Source organism: Salmo trutta, chromosome 6 (genome assembly GCF_901001165.1).
Source record: "Salmo trutta chromosome 6, fSalTru1.1, whole genome shotgun sequence".
NCBI classification, from domain to species: domain Eukaryota; kingdom Metazoa; phylum Chordata; class Actinopteri; order Salmoniformes; family Salmonidae; genus Salmo; species Salmo trutta.
Genome location: NC_042962.1, coordinates 59,733,474 through 59,752,319, shown reverse-complemented (window position 1 = coordinate 59,752,319; position 18,846 = coordinate 59,733,474). Strand labels below are relative to the sequence as shown.

Sequence of the window (18,846 nt, the reverse complement as noted above, 5' to 3'; positions counted from 1 at the left end):
CTAAGTGTACGTAACTTTTGCTAGCCAGCTAACTAACTTTGGTACCTGGGGTGAAACAATGAAGCTCTTTTAGTTAGGTAGCTCCTGCAGCGCTCTTTGCTACCTAACATAACGCTGCATCCAAAACTCATAGATCTCCAAAACTGGTAAGGTGGCTTCAATAATGTTGATATTTGTGATCTGTCCCCTTTCCAAACGTATTGCATTATATTTACTGAACTTATTTATGGATTCAACTTCAATTCTTTGTCATTGAATCTAATTACAGATTATCTCAACATTTTGAATGCCGGTGACACCATGTCCCTTTGTCAAATGATGCATGTCTGATTAAAATGAAAGAGTGATCTTTGTAAAGGAGTGGTTTACCATGTACAGTACATGTTTACAGGTTAGTGGTTTACCATGTACAGTACATGTTTACAGGTTAGTGGTTTACCATGTACAGTACATGTTTACAGGTTAGTGGTTTACCATGTACAATACATGTTTACAGGTTAGTGGTTTACCATGTACAGTACATGTTTACAGGTTAGTGGTTTACCATGTACAGTACATGTTTACAGGTTAGTGGTTTACCATGTACAGTACATGTTTACAGGTTAGTGGTTTACCATGTACAGTACATGTTTACAGGTTAGTGGTTTACCATATACAGTACATGTTTACAGGTTAGTGGTTTACCATGTACAGTACATGTTTACAGGTTAGTGGTTTACCATGTACAGTACATGTTTACAGGTTAGTGGTTTACCATGTACAGTACATGTTTACAGGTTAGTGGTTTACCATGTACAGTACATGTTTACAGGTTAGTGGTTTACCATATACAGTACATGTTTACAGGTTAGTGGTTTACCATGTACAGTACATGTTTACAGGTTAGTGGTTTACCATGTACAGTACATGTTTACAGGTTAGTGGTTTACCATGTACAGTACATGTTTACAGGTTAGTGGTTTACCATGTACAGTACATGTTTACAGGTTAGTGGTTTACCATGTACAGTACATGTTTACAGGTTAGTGGTTTACCATGTACAGTACATGTTTACAGGTTAGTGCTGTAGCCTTCTAAAACTATAACCAGCACCATTCACTTAGAAAGTGGATTACATCACAATCTGTCAAATGTAAACACGACTGCAGACACCTTATCATTTTTGGAGGCGTGTTCTTGACACAACAGCATTACAGTAGCTAGTAAAAGAGTTTAGGAGTGTCTGTTAACAATCTGTAAATAACTTTGGCTAGCTGGCTAACTAGTTCACTTATTTAGGCCAAAACAGTTCACTTATTTACAGCTAGTTAGCTATCTCACCGTTCTTTGCTATCAAATGTAATGTTACCCCCAAAACTGGTGTCTTCACTAATGCTTCCATTTTCCTCTTTGTGACATGTCCACGTTCCAAGCCTATTAGCTCATGGCAGATACCAGACCTTACCAAGCCTATTAGCTCATGGCAGACACCAGACCTTACCAAGCCTATTAGCTCATGGCAGACACCAGACCTTACCAAGCCTATCAGCTCATGGCAGACACCAGACCTTACCAAGCCTATCAGCTCATGGCAGACACCAGACCTTACCAAGCCTATTAGCTCATGGCAGATACCAGACCTTACCAAGCCTATTAGCTCATGGCAGACACCAGACCTTATGCACTTGTCTTACTAATTGGTTCCTTTTGATTGATGAGATGGTTGTTGTGCTCTGTTTTAAAGAACTAGGACACATCAGGAATAATTACAAATTTAACACTTTATTAAGTTAAAGTAAAAAGTTGTGATTTTAACAGGAATCAGTGATACGTCTAACCGACATGAATCTATTCATGGAGCTGTTTCCCATCTCTCTGAGGTTCCTGTACTCTCCAGGCCTCATGTACATCTGCCTGCCTCTGAAGTGGGGCTGCTCGTACATGAGCCAGTGGCCCTCCATCACGTTGCAGGACTGGCAGTCGGACATGCGGTAACGATCCTGGATGGAGTCACAGTCGTCCATCAGCTCGTGCATCTGGCCTCCGAAGTTCTCCCTCTCGTACATCCTCATTCTGAACTGGCCCCTATACTGTTGATAAAATTAACAGGTCAGACAGATATGGAACTACTGGAGATCCATCTACTGTGCTCATACATTTAAATGTCAAATCTTGTTGATGACACGAGTTCACGACCCTTGCTGTTGAAACTATCTGCATCAGCTAAGAAGCAGCTACACACTCCATTACTTACACTGGGGATGTTACGACAGGACCTGATGCAGTCGCTCATGGTCATACCCATCAGACGCTGGTTGTCGGGGTACTCTCCTCTCCTAACCATCATCTGGTGACCCATGAAGTTGGGGCGCTCATAGACCATGAAGCAGCCACTCTCCACCCTGCAGGAGTTGCACCTGCTCAGGTAGGAGGTCACCTCAGCGCAGTCATTGCTGGTCTCATAGGAACGACCCTGGAAGTTCTTGTCCTCGTAGAAGATGATCTACACAGACAATCACACAGTTAGTGTTCGATATGTTGAAATTAGTGCACTAATGCTCATTTGATTAGCAATGCCTTGTGTTTCCGATCCGACAGTCTTCTTTGGATGCAGGGCTGCTTGAATAGACCCAGAGAGATAGGCATGGAGGAAGACTTGCAGTGGCACTTACCTTGCCCATGGTCATGGTGATGGTGATCCAATCTCTTATCCAATTTCAGATGGAATGCTGGACCATCAACCTCATGTCCCTTTTATACCTTGGACTGCATTCACATCTCCATATTTATTGTTCTAGAACTCCATGAGTCATCATTCTATATTGTTGTGCAAGCCAGTCCTATAGTGCCACGTAGTGAATGCCACTTTTCTAACTATGTCACGGGGGGGTAAAATAGAGGATCATGTTTATTTCCAGCTAACCCTAGCTACCCTAATACTAGCTGAATTAGTATATCAGTATTTTATCAAATATTCCAGATACATTGAGATGGAACTGAGATGGAATTCAATGTATATTGTAGCATTATTTTATTGTGAGGTATTATTTGGTTGGATATTTTTTTTTATGGCACTATGTACACTACTGGTCAAAAGTTTTAGAACACGTACTCATTCAAGGGTTTTTCTTTATTTTTACTATTTTCTACATTGTAGAATAATAGTGAAGATGTCAAAACTATGAAATAACACATGGAATAATGTAGTAACCAAAAAAGTGTTAAACAAATCAAAATATATTTTATATTTGAGATTCTTCAAATAGCAACCTTATGTATTGATGACAGCTTTGCACACTCTTAGCATTCTCTCAATCAGCTTCATCTGGAATGCTTTTACAACAATCTTGAAAGAGTTCCAACATACCCTGAGCACTTGTTGGCTGCTTTCCCTTCACTCTGCGGTCAGACTCATCCCAGACCATCTCAATTTGGTTGAGGGCTGGGGATTGCGGAGGCCAGGTCATCTGATGCAGCACTCCATCACTCTCCTTCTGAGTAAAATAGCCCTTATACAGCCTGGAGGTGTGGTGGGTCATTGTCCTGTTGAAAAATAAATGATAGTCCCAAACCAGATGGGATGACGGATTGGTGCAGAATGCTGTGGTAGACATGCTGGTTAAGAGTGCCTTGAATTCTAAATAAATCACAGACAGTGTCACCAGCAAAGCACCCCCACACCATAACACCTCCTCCTCCATGCTTTACGGTGGGAAATACACATGCAGAGATCATCCGTTCACCCCCATCGCGTCTCACAAAGACACGGCGGTTGGAACCAAAGATCTCCAATTTGGACTCATCAGACCAAAGGACAAATTTCCACCGGTCTAACGTCCATTGCTCGTGTTTCTTGGCACAAGCAACTCTCTTCTTCTTCTTAATTTCCTTTAGTAGTGGTTTCTTTGCAGCAATTCAACCATGAAGGCCTGATTCACAGTCTCCTCTGAACAGTTGATGTTGAGATGTGTCTGTTACTTGAACTGTACAAACCATTTATTTGGGCTGCAATTTCTGAGGATGGTAAAACTAATGAACTTATCCTCTGCATCAGAGGTAACTCTTGGTCTTCCATTCCTGTGGCGGTCCTCATGAGAGCCAGTTTCATCATAGCGCTTGATGGTTTTTGCGACTGCACTTGAAGAAACTTTCAAAGTTCTTGACATTTTCCTTATTGACTGACCTTCATGTCTTAAAGTAAGGATGGACTGTCGTTTCTCTTTGCTTATTTGAGCTGTTCTTGCTATAATATGGACTTGGTCTTTTACCAAATAGGGCTATCTTCTGTATACCCCCCTACCTTGTCACAACAAAACGGATTGGCTCAAATGCAATAAGAAGGAAAGAAATTCCACAAATTAACTTTTAAGAAGGCACACTGTTAATTGAAATGCATTCCAGGTGACTACCTCATGAAGCTGGTTGAGAGAATGCCAAAAGTGTGGCTATTTGAAGAATATAAAATATATTTAGATTTTCTTTGGTTACTACATGATTCCATGTGTGTTATTTCATAATTTTGATCTCTTCATTATTATTCTACAATGTAGAAAATAGTAAAAATAAAGAAAAACCCTTGAATCAATAGGTGCTCTAAAACAGTAGTGTATGTATTTCTAAAATGTAGGAAATCAGTAGTGTTGTATTAATTCATTATTTACCTGATAATTACTTTGTTCTCTGATTCTTATTTTTTGTTATTTTGAGAAGAACCAGAAAGTTGACTCAGTGTGACCAAGTTCACTAAGTCGGACCAAGTTCACTGAGTGGGACCAAGTTCAGTTACTGTTACCAAGTTCCCTAAGTGGGACCAAGTTCACTTAGGGTGACCAAGTTCACTTAGTGTGACCAAGTTCACTTAGTGAGTCCAAATTCACTGTGACCAAGTTCACTTAGTGGGACAAAGTTCACTAAGTGTGACCAAGTTCACTAGTAAATATACTGTAACTGCATTTTGACCTGGTAAAGTACCATCTAGCATAATCACCCAAACTGAAGAATATGCCATGTTCTATTTCTGGTGAGAACAATACATGTCATGGCCCCCATGCTGCATTCAGCATCCAATAATAACTAATTGAGATGTGCTGTGTAAAATGTATACAAGCCCCACGTGGGCCTTGTGATGACTCATGCTATTTAGCACAAAGGTGTGCAAGGTGCCCTGTGGACCCAATGTCAACATAAAAGTGCCACTGGATCGACACAACACACCGTGTCTTCTGCGTGTCATCTAATCAAGCTTCACCATCAAGTTAAACCACCGTAACCATGACCAGGGTAATACAGAGCAGCGGATTTTTATTCACTATAAGAGCTGGCCATTGAGATATGAATATAGTGTCTTGCATAGCAGCTATAACCACAAAATCCTAATCCAAATAATATCAATCTGTGAGAATAAAGCAAAGTTTTTCAGCTAAATAATGCTAAACTATTTGTTTTATTAAAATAATATAGAGTTATTATATGACATCATGCCGTTGATATGCATTATATACAGTTAAGAATTTATAATTATGTTTTTAATTATTAATAGTAATGACAAATTAATCACAATCAATTAATAATGATTAACTATATTAATTATGTAAAACATTCAAAATCATAGCCTTTATAATCGTCTCAACATTGGTGAAGAGGTCATAGGTTAAATCATTTCTTAATCAAATCACCCTCTCAGATCATCTTCTACGAGGACAGGAACTTCCAGGGTCGCAGCTATGAGACCAGCAGCGACTGCCCCGACCTCAACATGTACCTAAACCGCTGCCAGTCGGTCAGGGTGGAAATGGGCTGCTTCGTCATCTACGACCGCTCCAACTTCATGGGCAACCAGATGTTCCTGAAGAGGGGAGAGTACTCCGACTTCCAGCGTATGGGCTCCATGATGGGCATGGGGGATATGACCATGCTGGAGTCCATCCGTTCCTGCCGCATGATCCCAATGGTAAGACGTCCACAGTTGGAGTTCCACCATCTCCTTGTGTTTGATGATGACATGATTATATTTATGATATGGTTCATGCTATTTCTCTTCATATAAAGAGTGCATTTTTATATTTTTGAGTAGCTAGATGTTCGTGAATGGTGATGAAGTTTGAGTTACTAGGACTCTGTACATCTAATACTTGACGTGCTTTTCACCTGGGTCGTGTTCAGCAGGGCACACCGTAGCCAAACGTTTTGTAACAGAAAACAAAAATATGTCTTCTAATTGAACAAGTTTCGGTATTATCTAAACAGTTTGTCCCTAATGAACGTGGGCCTCTATTACTGTAGAAGTCAGCTGACAAGCAATGATAAATGTAATACTGGAAGCATAGAGTACACACACGGTAGTAACTGTCAATGTTCTCTCTCCCCAACAGCACCGGGGACAGTTCAGAATGAGGCTGTACGAGAGGGAGAGCTTCAGAGGCCAGATGCACGAGCTGATGGAAGACTGCGAGTCCATCCAGGAGCGCTTCCGCATGTCCGAGATGCAGTCCTGCAACGTGATGGACGGCCACTGGCTCATGTACGAGCAGCCCCACTTCAGAGGCAGGATGATGTATGTGAGGCCTGGAGAGTACAGGAGTATCAGAGACATGGGCATGAGCACCATGATGAGAGTTCACTCCATCAGAAGGATCATGGATGCCTGTGAGGGTCAGCGGCATTGATGCCTGAGATTCCTGCTGACCTGACATCGAAAAAGGCTGCTAAAAGTCACAATTGTCATTGAATGAAATAAAACTCTTATTTTGAAGTACCTGTTCTCTTCTCTTTTTTCTATCAAATCTAATCTACCCATGGTATTTAAATTACACTGGTTTATTCTGACAGATTAATGTCTGGAGAGGGATTTCAAATGGTCTGAAAGAAAAAAAGTAATATAATTTGATTTTGATACATCAAATGTGCACAGAACATTCATTTACCAATAGCAAAAAAAAAATATATATATATATGCATTTTCTCACTGCCTCAATTGAACCAAATTGAACCCATGTTACAGTACATCAGAAATGATATACAGTACATCACATTATATTACTCAGAAAGCCTGATGTACTGTAACCTCCAGTTTCTCAAACTTATTTTGCAGCAAACTAATCCTTATTGTCAACTGTTAGCATTACGCTAGTTTACATTTCTCCACAGTATAATGTATAACCAATGGACAATGGACTAGTTTAGAGACATGAGAGAAGTGATGTATAATCAATGAACTGGTTTAGAGAAGTAATGTATAACCAATGAACTGGTTTAGAGACATGAGAGAAGTGATGTATTATCAATGAACTGGTTTAGAGAAGTGATGTATAAGGTAGCCTAGTAGCCTAGTGGTTAGCAGGTAGCCTAGTGGTTAGAGCAATGGGACAGTAACCAAAAGGTTTCTGGATCGAATCCCCTGACAAGGTAAAAATATGTAGTTCTGAGCAAGGCACTTAACCCACTGTTCCCTGGGTGCCAAATACGTGGATGTCGAATATGGCAGCCCCCTGCACCTCTGATTCAGAGGGGTTGGGTTAAATGTGGAGTTGAATGCTTTCAGTTGTACAACTGACTAGGTATCCCCCCGTTCCTAACCAATGAACTGGTTTAGAGAAGTAATGTATAACCAATGAACTGGGATAGAGAAGTAATGTATAACCAATGAACTGGTTTAGAGACGTTAGAGAAGTAATGTGTAACCAATGAACTGGTTTAGAGATGTAATGTATAACCAATGAACTGGTTTAGAGATGTTAGAGAAGTAATGTATAACCAATGAACTGGTTTAGAGACGTTAGAGAAGTAATGTGTAACCAATGAACTGGTTTAGAGATGTAATGTATAACCAATGAACTGGTTTAGAGATGTTAGAGAAGTAATGTATAACCAATGAACTGGTTTAGAGATGTTAGAGAAGTAATGTATAACTAATGAACTGGTTTAGAGAAGTAATGTATAACCAATGAACTGGGATAGAGATGTAATGTATAACTAATGAACTGGTTTAGAGAAGTAATGTATAACTAATGAACTGGTTTAGATAAGTAATGTATAACCAATGAACTGGTTTAGAGATGTTAGAGAAGTAATGTATAACCAATGAACTGGTTTAGAGAAGTAATGTATAACTAATGAACTGGTTTAGAGAAGTAATGTATAACCAATGAACTGGTTTAGAGAAGTAATGTATAACCAATGAACTGGGTTTTGTCCAACATGTCTCTGGACCTACTCACTGCCACAGTCATACTCTGGACCTAGTTTTGTCCCATGGAATAAATGTTGTGGATCTTAATGTTTTTCCTCATAATCCTGGATTATCGGACCACCATTTTATTGCGTTTACAATTGCAACAAATAATCTGCTCAGACCCCAACCAAGGAAGATTAAAAGTCGTGCTATAAATTCTCAGACAACCCAAAGATTCCTTGATGCCCTTCCAGACTCCCTCTGCCTACCCAAGGACGTCAGAGGACAAGAATCAGTTAACCACCTAACCGAGGAACTCAATTTAACCTTGCGCAATACCCTAGATGCAGTTGCACCCCTAAAAATTAAAAACATTAGTCATGAGAAACTAGCTCCCTGGTATACAGAAAATACACGAGCTCTGAAGCAAGCTTCCAGAAAATTGGAACGGAAATGGCGCCACACTAAACTGGAAGTCTTCCGACTAGCTTGGAAAGACAGTACCGTGCAGTATCGAAGAGCCCTCACTGCTGCACGATCATCCTATTTTTCCAACTTAATTGAGGAAAATAAGAACAATCCGAAATTTCTTTTTGACACTGTCGCAAAGCTAACTAAAAAGCAGCATTCGCAAATGGAGGATGGCTTTCACTTCAGCAGTAATAAATTTATGAACTTCTTTGAGGAAAAGATCATGATCATTAGAAAGCAAATTACGGACTCCTCTTTAAATCTGGGTATTCCTCCAGGGCTCCATTGTCCTGAGTCTGCACAACTCTGCCAGGACCTAGGATCAAGGGAGATACTAAAGTGTTTTAGTACTATATCTCTTGACATAATGATGAAAATAATCATGGCCTCCAAACCCTCAAGCTGCATACTGGACCCTATTCCAACTAAACTACTGAAAGAGCTGCTTCCTGTGCTTGGCCCTCCTATGTTGAACATAATAAACGGCTCTCTATCCACCGGATGTGTACCAAGCTCACTAAAAGTGGCAGTAATAAAGCCTCTCTTGAAAAAGCCGAATCTTGACCCAGAAATTATAAAAAACTATCGGCCTATATCGAATCTTCCATTCCTCTCAAAAATTTTAGAAAAAGTTGTTGCGCAGCAACTCACTGCCTTCCTGAAGACAAACAATGTATACGAAACGCTTCAGTCTGGTTTTAGACCCCATCATAGCACTGAGACTGCACTTGTGAAGGTGGTAAATGACCTTTTAATGACGTCAGACCGAGGCTCTGCATCTGTCCTCATGCTCCTAGATCTTAGTGCCGCTTTTGATACCATCGATCACCACATTCTTTTGGAGAGATTGGAAACCCAAATTGGTCTACATGGACAAGTTCTGGCCTGGTTTAGATCTTATCTGTCGGAAAGATATCAGTTTGTCTCTGTGAATGGTTCGTCCTCTGACAAATCAATTGTAAATTTCGGTGTTCCTCAAGGTTCCGTTCTAGGACCACTATTGTTTTCACTATATATTTTACCTCTTGGGGATGTCATTCGAAAACATAATGTTAAATTTCACTGCTATGCGGACGACACACAGCTGTACATTTCAATGAAACATGGTGAAGCCCCAAAATTGCCCTCGCTAGAAGCCTGTGTTTCAGACATAAGGAAGTGGATGGCTGCAAATGTTCTACTTTTAAACTCGGACAAAACAGAGATGCTTGTCCTAGGTCACAAGAAACAAAGAGATCTTCTGTTGAATCTGACAATTAATCTGGATGGTTGTACAGTCGTCTCAAATAAAACTGTGAAGGACCTCGGCGTTACTCTGGACCCTGATCTCTCTTTTGAAGAACATATCAAGACTGCTTCAAGGACAGCTTTTTTCCATCTACGTAACATTGCAAAAATCAGAAACTTTCTGTCCAAAAATGACGCAGAAAAATTAATCCATGCTTTTGTTACTTCTAGGCTCGACTACTGCAATGCTCTACTTTCCGGCTACCCGGATAAAGCACTAAACAAACTTCAGTTAGTGCTAAATACGGCTGCTAGAATCCTGACTAGAACCAAAAAATTTGATCATATTACTCCAGTGCTAGCCTCCCTACACTGGCTTCCTGTTAAGGCAAGGGCTGATTTCAAGGTTTTACTGCTAACCTACAAAGCATTACATGGGCTTGCTCCTACCTATCTTTCCGATTTGGTCCTGCCGTACATACCTACACGTACGCTACGGTCACAAGACGCAGGCCTCCTAATTGTCCCTAGAATTTCTAAGCAAACGGCTGGAGGTAGGGCTTTCTCCTATAGAGCTCCATTTTTATGGAATGGTCTGCCTACCCATGTGAGAGACGCAGACTCAGTCTCAACCTTTAAGTCTTTACTGAAGACTTATCTCTTCAGTAGGTCCTATGATTAAGTATAGTCTGGCCCAGGAGTGTGAAGGTGAACGGAAAGGCTGGAGCAACGAACCGCCCTTGCTGTCTCTGCCTTGTCGGTTCCCCTCTTCCCACTGGGATTCTCTGCCTCTAACCCTTTTACAGGGGCTGAGTCACTGACTTACTGGTGTTCTTCCATGCCGTCCATGGGAGGGGTGCGTCACTTGAGTAGGTTGAGCCACTGACGTGGTCTTCCTGTCTGGGTTGGCGCCCCCCCTTGGGTTGTGCCGTGGCGGAGATCTTTGTGGGCTATACTCGGCCTTGTCTTCGGACGGTAAGTTGGTGGTTGTAGATATCCCTCTAGTGGTGTGGGGGCTGTGCTTTGGCAAAGTGGGTGGGGTTATATCCTGCCTGTTTGGCCCTGTCCGGGGGTATCATCGGATGGGGCCACAGTGTCTTCTGATCCCTCCTGTCTCAGCCTCCAGTATTTATGCTGCAGTAGTTTATGTGTCGGGGGGCTAGGGTCAGTCTGTTACATCTGGAGTATTCTCTTGTCTTATCCGGTGTCCTGTGTGAATGTAAATATGCTCTCTCTAATTCTCTCTTTCTCTCTTTCTTTCTTTCTCTCGGAGGACCTGAGCCCTAGGACCATGCCTCAGGACTACCTGGCATGATGACTCCTTGCTGTCCCCAGTCCACCTGGCCATGCTGCTGCTCCAGTTTCAACTGTTCTGCCTGCGGCTACGGAACCCTGACCTGTTCACCGGACGTCCTTGTTGCACCCTCGACAATTACTATGATTATTATTATTTGACCATGCTGGTCATTTACGAACATTTTAACATCTTGACCATGTTCTGTTATAATATCCACCCGGCACAGCCAGAAGAGGACTGGCCACCCCTCATAGCCTGGTTCCTCTCTAGGTTTCTTCCTAGGTTTTTGGCCTTTCTCAGGAGTTTTTCCTAGGGAGTTTTTCCCAGCCACCGTGCTTCTTTCACATGCATTGCTTGCTGTTTGGGGTTTTAGGCTGGGTTTCTGTACAGCACTTTGAGATTTCAGCTGATGTACGAAGGGCTATATAAATAAATTTGATTTGATTTGATTTGGTTTAGAGAAGTAATGTATAACTAATGAACTGGTTTAGAGATGTTAGAGAAGTAATGTATAACCAATGAACTGGGATAGAGAAGTAATGTATAACCAATGAACTGGTTTAGAGACGTTAGAGAAGTAATGTATAACCAATGAACTGGTTTAGAGAAGTAATGTATAACCAATGAACTGATTTAGAGATGTTAGAGAAGTAATGTATAACCAATGAACTGGTTTAGAGACGTTAGAGAAGTAATGTGTAACTAATGAACTGGTTTAGAGACGTTAGAGAAGTAATGTATAACCAATGGACTGTGGACTGGTTTAAAGAAGTCAGAGGAATTAGACCTTCCATGACCTCTGGTGGCTGATAATATTTTGTCAGAGGAACTCTTTGAAGAACATCTTCTGCATTGGGGTTTGAATTGGACATAATTTTTGTTCATAATAATAGTTCATAAATGTGGACTGTATGTGAGCATCAAATGTGCAGCATGGATATGTATCCCTTTTTCTGTTGTTGTTTTTTGGGGGGTGTTTTCTGACACATTTCTCTTTTAATAGTTTCAACTGTATTCTTTGTGGCATGATACATTTTTGCAGTGACATCACAATGCAAATGTATGCCATTACAGTACATAAGAACCAGACAGCGGTATACCGCTCTATGCCACTTCATGTTGCTTGGTCAGGGATTCTTCACAATGGGGCCACCCATTTCACTAAACACAATAGATGTATTATAAAAGTAAGGTATTAGATAGGGGTCAGGCGTACAGTACATTGTGGCTATTCAATTTCAGAACAGATCAAAGTGTATAGTTGCCTACCTGCTTACATAATTCATGTATTGCAGTCATCTGCTTTCTTTATGCCTATGCAGGTACACACACACACTTATGCACACAATCACACACACACACACACACACACACACACACACACACACACACACACACACACACACACACACACACACACACACACACACACACAGCACAACACACAGACAGACACACACACTCTCTTGCACGTTGAGCGCCAAAAGGCAACCACAAAACCAACCCTATAGGAACAATTTAACATAAAGTGTTACCCTATAGGAACAACTTAATGTAAAGTGTTACCCTATAGGAACAACTTAATGTAAAGGGTTACCCTATAGGAACAATTTAACATAAAGGGTTACCCTATAGGAACAATTTAACATAAAGTGTTACCCTATAGGAACAATTTCACATAAAGTATTACCCTATAGGAACAATTTCACATAAAGTATTACCCTATAGGAACAACTTAATGTAAAGGGTTACCCTATAGGAACAACTTAATGTAAAGTGTTACCCTATAGGAACAATTTAACATAAAGTGTTACCCTATAGGAACAATTTCACATAAAGTATTACCCTATAGGAACAACTTAATGTAAAGGGTTACCCTATAGGAACAACTTAATGTAAAGTGTTACCCTATAGGAACAACTTAATGTAAAGTGTTACCCTATAGGAACAATTTAACATAAAGGGTTACCCTATAGGAACAACTTAATGTAAAGTGTTACCCTATAGGAACAACTTAATGTAAAGTGTTACCCTATAGGAACAATTTAACATAAAGGGTTACCCTATAGGAACAACTTAATGTAAAGTGTTACCCTATAGGAACAATTTAACATAAAGTGTTACCCTATAGGAACAACTTCATGTAAAGGGTTACCCTATAGGAACAATTTAACATAAAGGGTTACCCTATAGGAACAACTTAATGTAAAGTGTTACCCTATAGGAACAATTTAACATAAAGTGTTACCCTATAGGAACAACTTCATGTAAAGGGTTACCCTATAGGAACAATTTAACATAAAGGGTTACCCTATAGGAACAACTTAACATAAAGTGTTACCCTATAGGAACAACTTAATATAAAGTATTACCCTATAGGAACAACTTAATGTAAAGTGTTACCCTATAGGAACAACTTAATGTAAAGTGTTACCCTATAGGAACAACTTAATGTAAAGGGTTACCCTATAGGAACAATTTAACATAAAGGGTTACCCTATAGGAACAACTTAATGTAAAGTGTTACCCTATAGGAACAACTTAATGTAAAGTGTTACCCTATAGGAACAACTTAATGTAAAGGGTTACCCTATAGGAACAATTTAACATAAAGGGTTACCCTATAGGAACAACTTAATGTAAAGTGTTACCCTATAGGAACAACTTAATGTAAAGTGTTACCCTATAGGAACAACTTAATGTAAAGGGTTACCCTATAGGAACAACTTAATGTAAAGGGTTACCCTATAGGAACAACTTAATGTAAAGTGTTACCCTATAGGAACAGCTTAATGTAAAGTGTTACCCTATTGAAACAACTTAATGTAAAATGTTACCCTATAGGGACAACTTCATATAAAGGGTTACCCTATAGGAACAACTTAATGTAAAGGGTTACCCTATAGGAACCCCTTAATGTAAAGTGTTACCCTATAGGAACAACTTAATGTAAAGTGTTACCCTATAGGAATAACTTAATATAAAGGGTTACCCTATAGAAACAACTTAATATAAAGTGTTACCCTATAGGAACAACTTAATGTAAAGTGTTACCCTATAGGAACAACTTAACATAAAGTATTACCCTATAGGAACAACTTAATGTAAAGTGTTACCCTATAGGAACAACTTAATGTAAAGTGTTACCCTATAGGAACAACTTAATGTAAAGTGTTACCCTATAGGAACAACTTAACATAAAGTATTACCCTATAGGAACAACTTAATGTAAAGGGTTACCCTATAGGAACAACTTAATGTAAAGTGTTACCCTATAGGAACAACTTAATGTAAAGGGTTACCCTATAGGAACAACTTAATGTAAAGTGTTACCCTATAGGAACAACTTAATGTAAAGTGTTACCCTATAGGAACAACTTAATGTAAAGGGTTACCCTATAGGAACAACTTAATGTAAAGGGTTACCCTATAGGAACAACTTAATGTAAAGTGTTACCCTATAGGAACAGCTTAATGTAAAGTGTTACCCTATTGAAACAACTTAATGTAAAATGTTACCCTATAGGGACAATTTCATATAAAGGGTTACCCTATAGGAACAACTTAATGTAAAGGGTTACCCTATAGGAACCCCTTAATGTAAAGTGTTACCCTATAGGAACAACTTAATGTAAAGTGTTACCCTATAGGAACAATTTAATGTAAAGGGTTACCCTATAGGAATAACTTAATATAAAGGGTTACCCTATAGAAACAACTTAATATAAAGTGTTACCCTATAGGAACAACTTAATGTAAAGTGTTACCCTGTAGGAACAACTTAGTATAAATTGTTACCCTATTGGAACAACTTAATGTAAAGTATTACCCTATAGAAACAACTTACTGTAAAGTATTACCCTACAGCAACAACTTAGTGTAAAGTGTTACCCTATAAAATAAACTTAATATAAAGTGTTACCCTATAAGATAAACGTAATATAATGTGTTACCCTATAAGATAAACTTAGTATACGCTTTTACCCTATAGGAGCAACTTAATATAAAGGTTTGATTCCTGCTGGGGCCACCCATACGACAATGTATGCACATATGACTGTAAGCTCTGGATATTACAATTTTATTTCATTAGGATGATGTACAGGTAACTGCACAGATAATGGAAACACTTGAGTAAATGAGGGATACAAAGTGTATTGAAAGTGTATTGAAAGTGTATTGAAAGCAGGTGCTTCCACACAGGTGTGGTTCCCATCATGCTTAGGATCATGCATACAAATGCTGGGCAGGCCATTATTTTGGTTTCCATGGCTATGCCCCCATAGGCTGACATTGCCCCATCCACAGGGCTCGAGTGGTCACTGAATGGTCTGATGAGCATGAAAACGATGTAAACCATATGCCATGGGTGATTCTGGAGCGGCACCTGAGACAGGAACACTTATGGGGGACTCTGGCGAGGCCCCTGAGACAGGAACACTTATGGGGGACTCTGGCGCGGCCCCTGAGACAGGAACACTTATGGGGGACTCTGGCGCGGCCCCTGAGACAGGAACACTTATGGGGGACTCTGGCACGGCCCCTGAGACAGTGTTTTCTGTCAAACTGTCACGTCCTGGCCAGTATATAAGGTTAATTGTTTTGTAGTTTGGTCAGGGCGTGACAGAGGGTATTTGTTTTATGTGGTTCAGGGTGGTGTGTTTGTTCAAAGGGGGTGTTTGATTTAGTATTTCCGGGGTTTTGGTTTATAGTCTATGTTTATGTATTTCTATGTCTAGTCTGGTGAGTGTGTTTCTATGTTGGTTAATTGGGGTTGGGACTCTCAGTTGAAGGCAGGTGTTGTCTATCTGCCTTTGATTGAGAGTCCCATATATAAGGGTGTGTTTGTGTTTGTGATTTGTGGGTGATTGTTCTGTGTTCAGCCCTAGGCTTTGCCAGACTGTTTGTTGTTCGTTTGTTTTCGTGTTTTGTTGTTTTGGAGTGTTCTTTTGATAGTAAAATAAAAGTCAAAATGAGCATACACGTACCTGCTGCATTTTGGTCCTCTTTCACCGACGACAGCCGTGACACAAACTAAATATCACAGTATCTTTCAATGATATTGAATGTAGCTACTGTACAAACACTTGCATAAAAAGTGCATGCACTTTTTAAATAACACTGAATTGGAATATTATATTGCTGAAACACTCAAGGAGCAATTCAAACAACCCCCATATTGCTTTTGATACTTTTTTTAATACTATTTTGATACTATGCAATATGCAATATAAATTGTAAGGTACACCTTTACCTACACCTTACCAACCACTTAAAGGTAAAATCAACTATCTTTTGGTATTTTTGTTCAATAGTCCACAGTTTGCATCATGATGATGTGGCCGGTGACACTGTACTTCTTGAAAGTCCAATATCTTGTAAACTTGACTGCTGACATGCAAAATATTTCGGGACTGTAATCAATAGTGGAATACCAAAATATCATTTTTGAGTGGAGGTTTCTTGTGTGCACTGCACAAACCTATTCCTAATGCAAATGAAATAGGCATGAACAGAGCCTATAAAAGTTAAATTACAATTAAAATAAAAAAATGAAGTGTTTTCCCCAAATGGTTAATTATGAGCACATCATTTACACAAATGTATTGTTGAAGCTAAATTAAAATCAGTCTATTTAAAAGAGACTATACAATACATCTAAAAGGAATCAGACCTAATCTAAACCCTTTTACCTTACAGAGCACTAAATGATAACTCTTTGCCGTGAGCGTAGAGTTGATGTATAGTACAGTACAGTGTTGCTCAGCTGACTCAGCGTTTTATACAATTGGGCGGTAGATTCTTCTGGAGCTACATCAAGCATAAAAGGCAGCACGCCAGTAGGGAGAACAACAGAAATCAAATAACTGTGACCATGAACGGAAAGGTACTGTAATGTGGGGCTGTGATCAAAGTCTGTGCACAGTGCTGAACTGTACGTCACCTGGCATTGGAACTATGAATCTAGGATGCATCAGAGCCCATTTCCAATGGGAAATATATCCTTGATGTGTGTGTTTTTAGATTCAGAACACTATGATAACTACAGATGACTTATAATGACTTATAATTATAATCATGGTTGCATGATTTTGTCAGACACATTAAAACTATTATGTAGAATCATTTCTGAACGGGATAGAATGTATGAGTTTTTGCACATCAAAATCAATTGGTTTCACGTCATGATGTTTAGACCTTCAACGCATACTTTCTTTCTCCAGATCATCTTCTACGAGGACAAGAACTTCCAGGGCTGCTCCTATGAGTGCAGCAGCGACTGCTCCGAGCTCTCCTCTCACCTGAACAGGTGCAACTCGTGCAGGGTGGAGAGTGGCATGTTCATGGTGTACGACCGGCCCAACTACATGGGCCACCAGTACTTCCTGAGGAGGGGAGAGTACCCTGAGCACCAGCACATGATGGGCTTCAACGACTGCATCAGGTCTTGTCGTATGATCCCCCAGGTAAGCAGCTCTGCAGACAGAGCACAACAGACCACAACTATTCACAACCACACCACAATGACCACAATCATCGATGCCATAAAACTATCTTACACTCCAAAATCGAAGACTGTCTAATGTTTTCACACCTCAAATGTAATCTTATGCCATTGGTTGTGTAGATCCAGCTATATGCCTCAACTGCAAATGAATGAAGAAGATAACAATTATACCGTATGGTGCTTATCTTTTTCATTCATTTTAGATTGTGGCATATTGCATTGTATGCCATCCTATCAACCAAGTTCATCCTATTCAGTTAATAGATGCGTGAAATGTGTTATTTTCTTTCCAATAGCACATGGGCCAGTTCAGGATGAGGATCTACGAGAAGGAGAACTTCGGAGGCCAGATGCACGAGGTGATGGACGACTGTGACTCTATCCAGGAGCGTTACCATATGCCCGAGATGCAGTCCTGCAACGTGATGGACGGCCACTGGGTCATGTACGAGCAGCCCCAATTCAGAGGCATGCAGACCTACCTGAGGCCTGGAGAGTACAGGAACACAAGAGAGATGGGAATGGGAAATGATGAAATGAAGTTCCAGTCCATGAGGCGCATCAGCGGCGATGCTGCCTTTTAAATGTGCTGTCTTTAAAGAGCGCAATGACTTTTTAATAAATATTTTAAACCTTCATTTTTTGCAGCGATTTTCTTACCTTATTTCCACAAACCACTGCACTGTAAATTACTGTTATATCAATATAATACCACTAAAAAGCCACTATAAGCAACTATTATACTGCAACCACTATAAATACTAATATCAGCTGTAATGTATGTAAACACAATGTAAACAAAAATGTCCCTTTTTCCCCAAATTCTATAATCCTTATATTTAGTCTTCCCTGTGGCTCAGTTGGTAGAGCATGGTTTGTGCAACGCCAGGGTTGTGGATTCAATTCCAACGGGGGGCCAGTACAAAAAAAAATGTATGAAATGCTAAATGAGTAAAATGTAGTCTTAAAAAACCTCTAGCCTATTCTAGGCACTTGACACTGCCTTGTGTATGGGTGTTTTAGACAAGATAAGCTCTTAACACCGGAATCCTGCCGACTACACCAAATGAGGATTTAAATAAGACTACACCACTTTTTTGTAAAAGGCAAGGAAGGTCCTCTAATTAACTAAAAAGATGAAGCATGGAAATCAGACAGGTGCTCAAGTTATCAATTGTTTTGTTTACTTTGAGG

At 39.9% G+C, this 18,846-nt stretch overlaps 3 protein-coding genes across 3 annotated transcripts; 2 read left to right on the top strand and 1 right to left on the bottom strand.

Moving 5' to 3' along the window:
- Positions 1-1,741: 1,741 nt before the first annotated feature.
- Positions 1,742-2,733, bottom strand: LOC115195241 (gamma-crystallin M3-like). Its single transcript, XM_029755017.1, has 3 exons — positions 2,652-2,733; positions 2,234-2,482; positions 1,742-2,069 (listed from the first exon to the last, which is right to left on the bottom strand). The coding sequence occupies exons 1-3, from the start codon at positions 2,664-2,666 to the stop codon at positions 1,791-1,793; spliced, it is 543 nt and encodes a 180-aa protein (XP_029610877.1). The 5' UTR covers positions 2,667-2,733; the 3' UTR covers positions 1,742-1,790.
- Positions 2,734-4,888: 2,155 nt separating this feature from the next.
- LOC115195240 (gamma-crystallin M3-like) lies at positions 4,889-6,655 on the top strand. The gene is made up of 3 exons (XM_029755016.1): positions 4,889-5,259; positions 5,663-5,929; positions 6,351-6,655. The coding sequence occupies exons 1-3, from the start codon at positions 5,251-5,253 to the stop codon at positions 6,642-6,644; spliced, it is 570 nt and encodes a 189-aa protein (XP_029610876.1). The 5' UTR covers positions 4,889-5,250; the 3' UTR covers positions 6,645-6,655.
- A 9,919-nt stretch (positions 6,656-16,574) lies between these two features.
- Positions 16,575-18,253, top strand: LOC115195239 (gamma-crystallin M3-like). The gene is made up of 3 exons (XM_029755014.1): positions 16,575-17,031; positions 17,369-17,611; positions 17,949-18,253. The coding sequence occupies exons 1-3, from the start codon at positions 17,020-17,022 to the stop codon at positions 18,234-18,236; spliced, it is 543 nt and encodes a 180-aa protein (XP_029610874.1). The 5' UTR covers positions 16,575-17,019; the 3' UTR covers positions 18,237-18,253.
- Positions 18,254-18,846: the final 593 nt, after the last annotated feature.

Bases quoted from the DNA above. Each gene is read 5' to 3' on its own strand.
- LOC115195239 (XM_029755014.1), top strand. The intron at 17,612-17,948 runs GTAAGCAGCTCT...TCTTTCCAATAG, and splicing joins CTTGTCGTATGATCCCCCAG to CACATGGGCCAGTTCAGGAT.
- LOC115195241 (XM_029755017.1), bottom strand. The intron at 2,070-2,233 runs GTAAGTAATGGA...TTTTATCAACAG, and splicing joins CCTGTCGTAACATCCCCAGT to TATAGGGGCCAGTTCAGAAT.
- LOC115195240 (XM_029755016.1), top strand. The intron at 5,930-6,350 runs GTAAGACGTCCA...TCTCCCCAACAG, and splicing joins CCTGCCGCATGATCCCAATG to CACCGGGGACAGTTCAGAAT.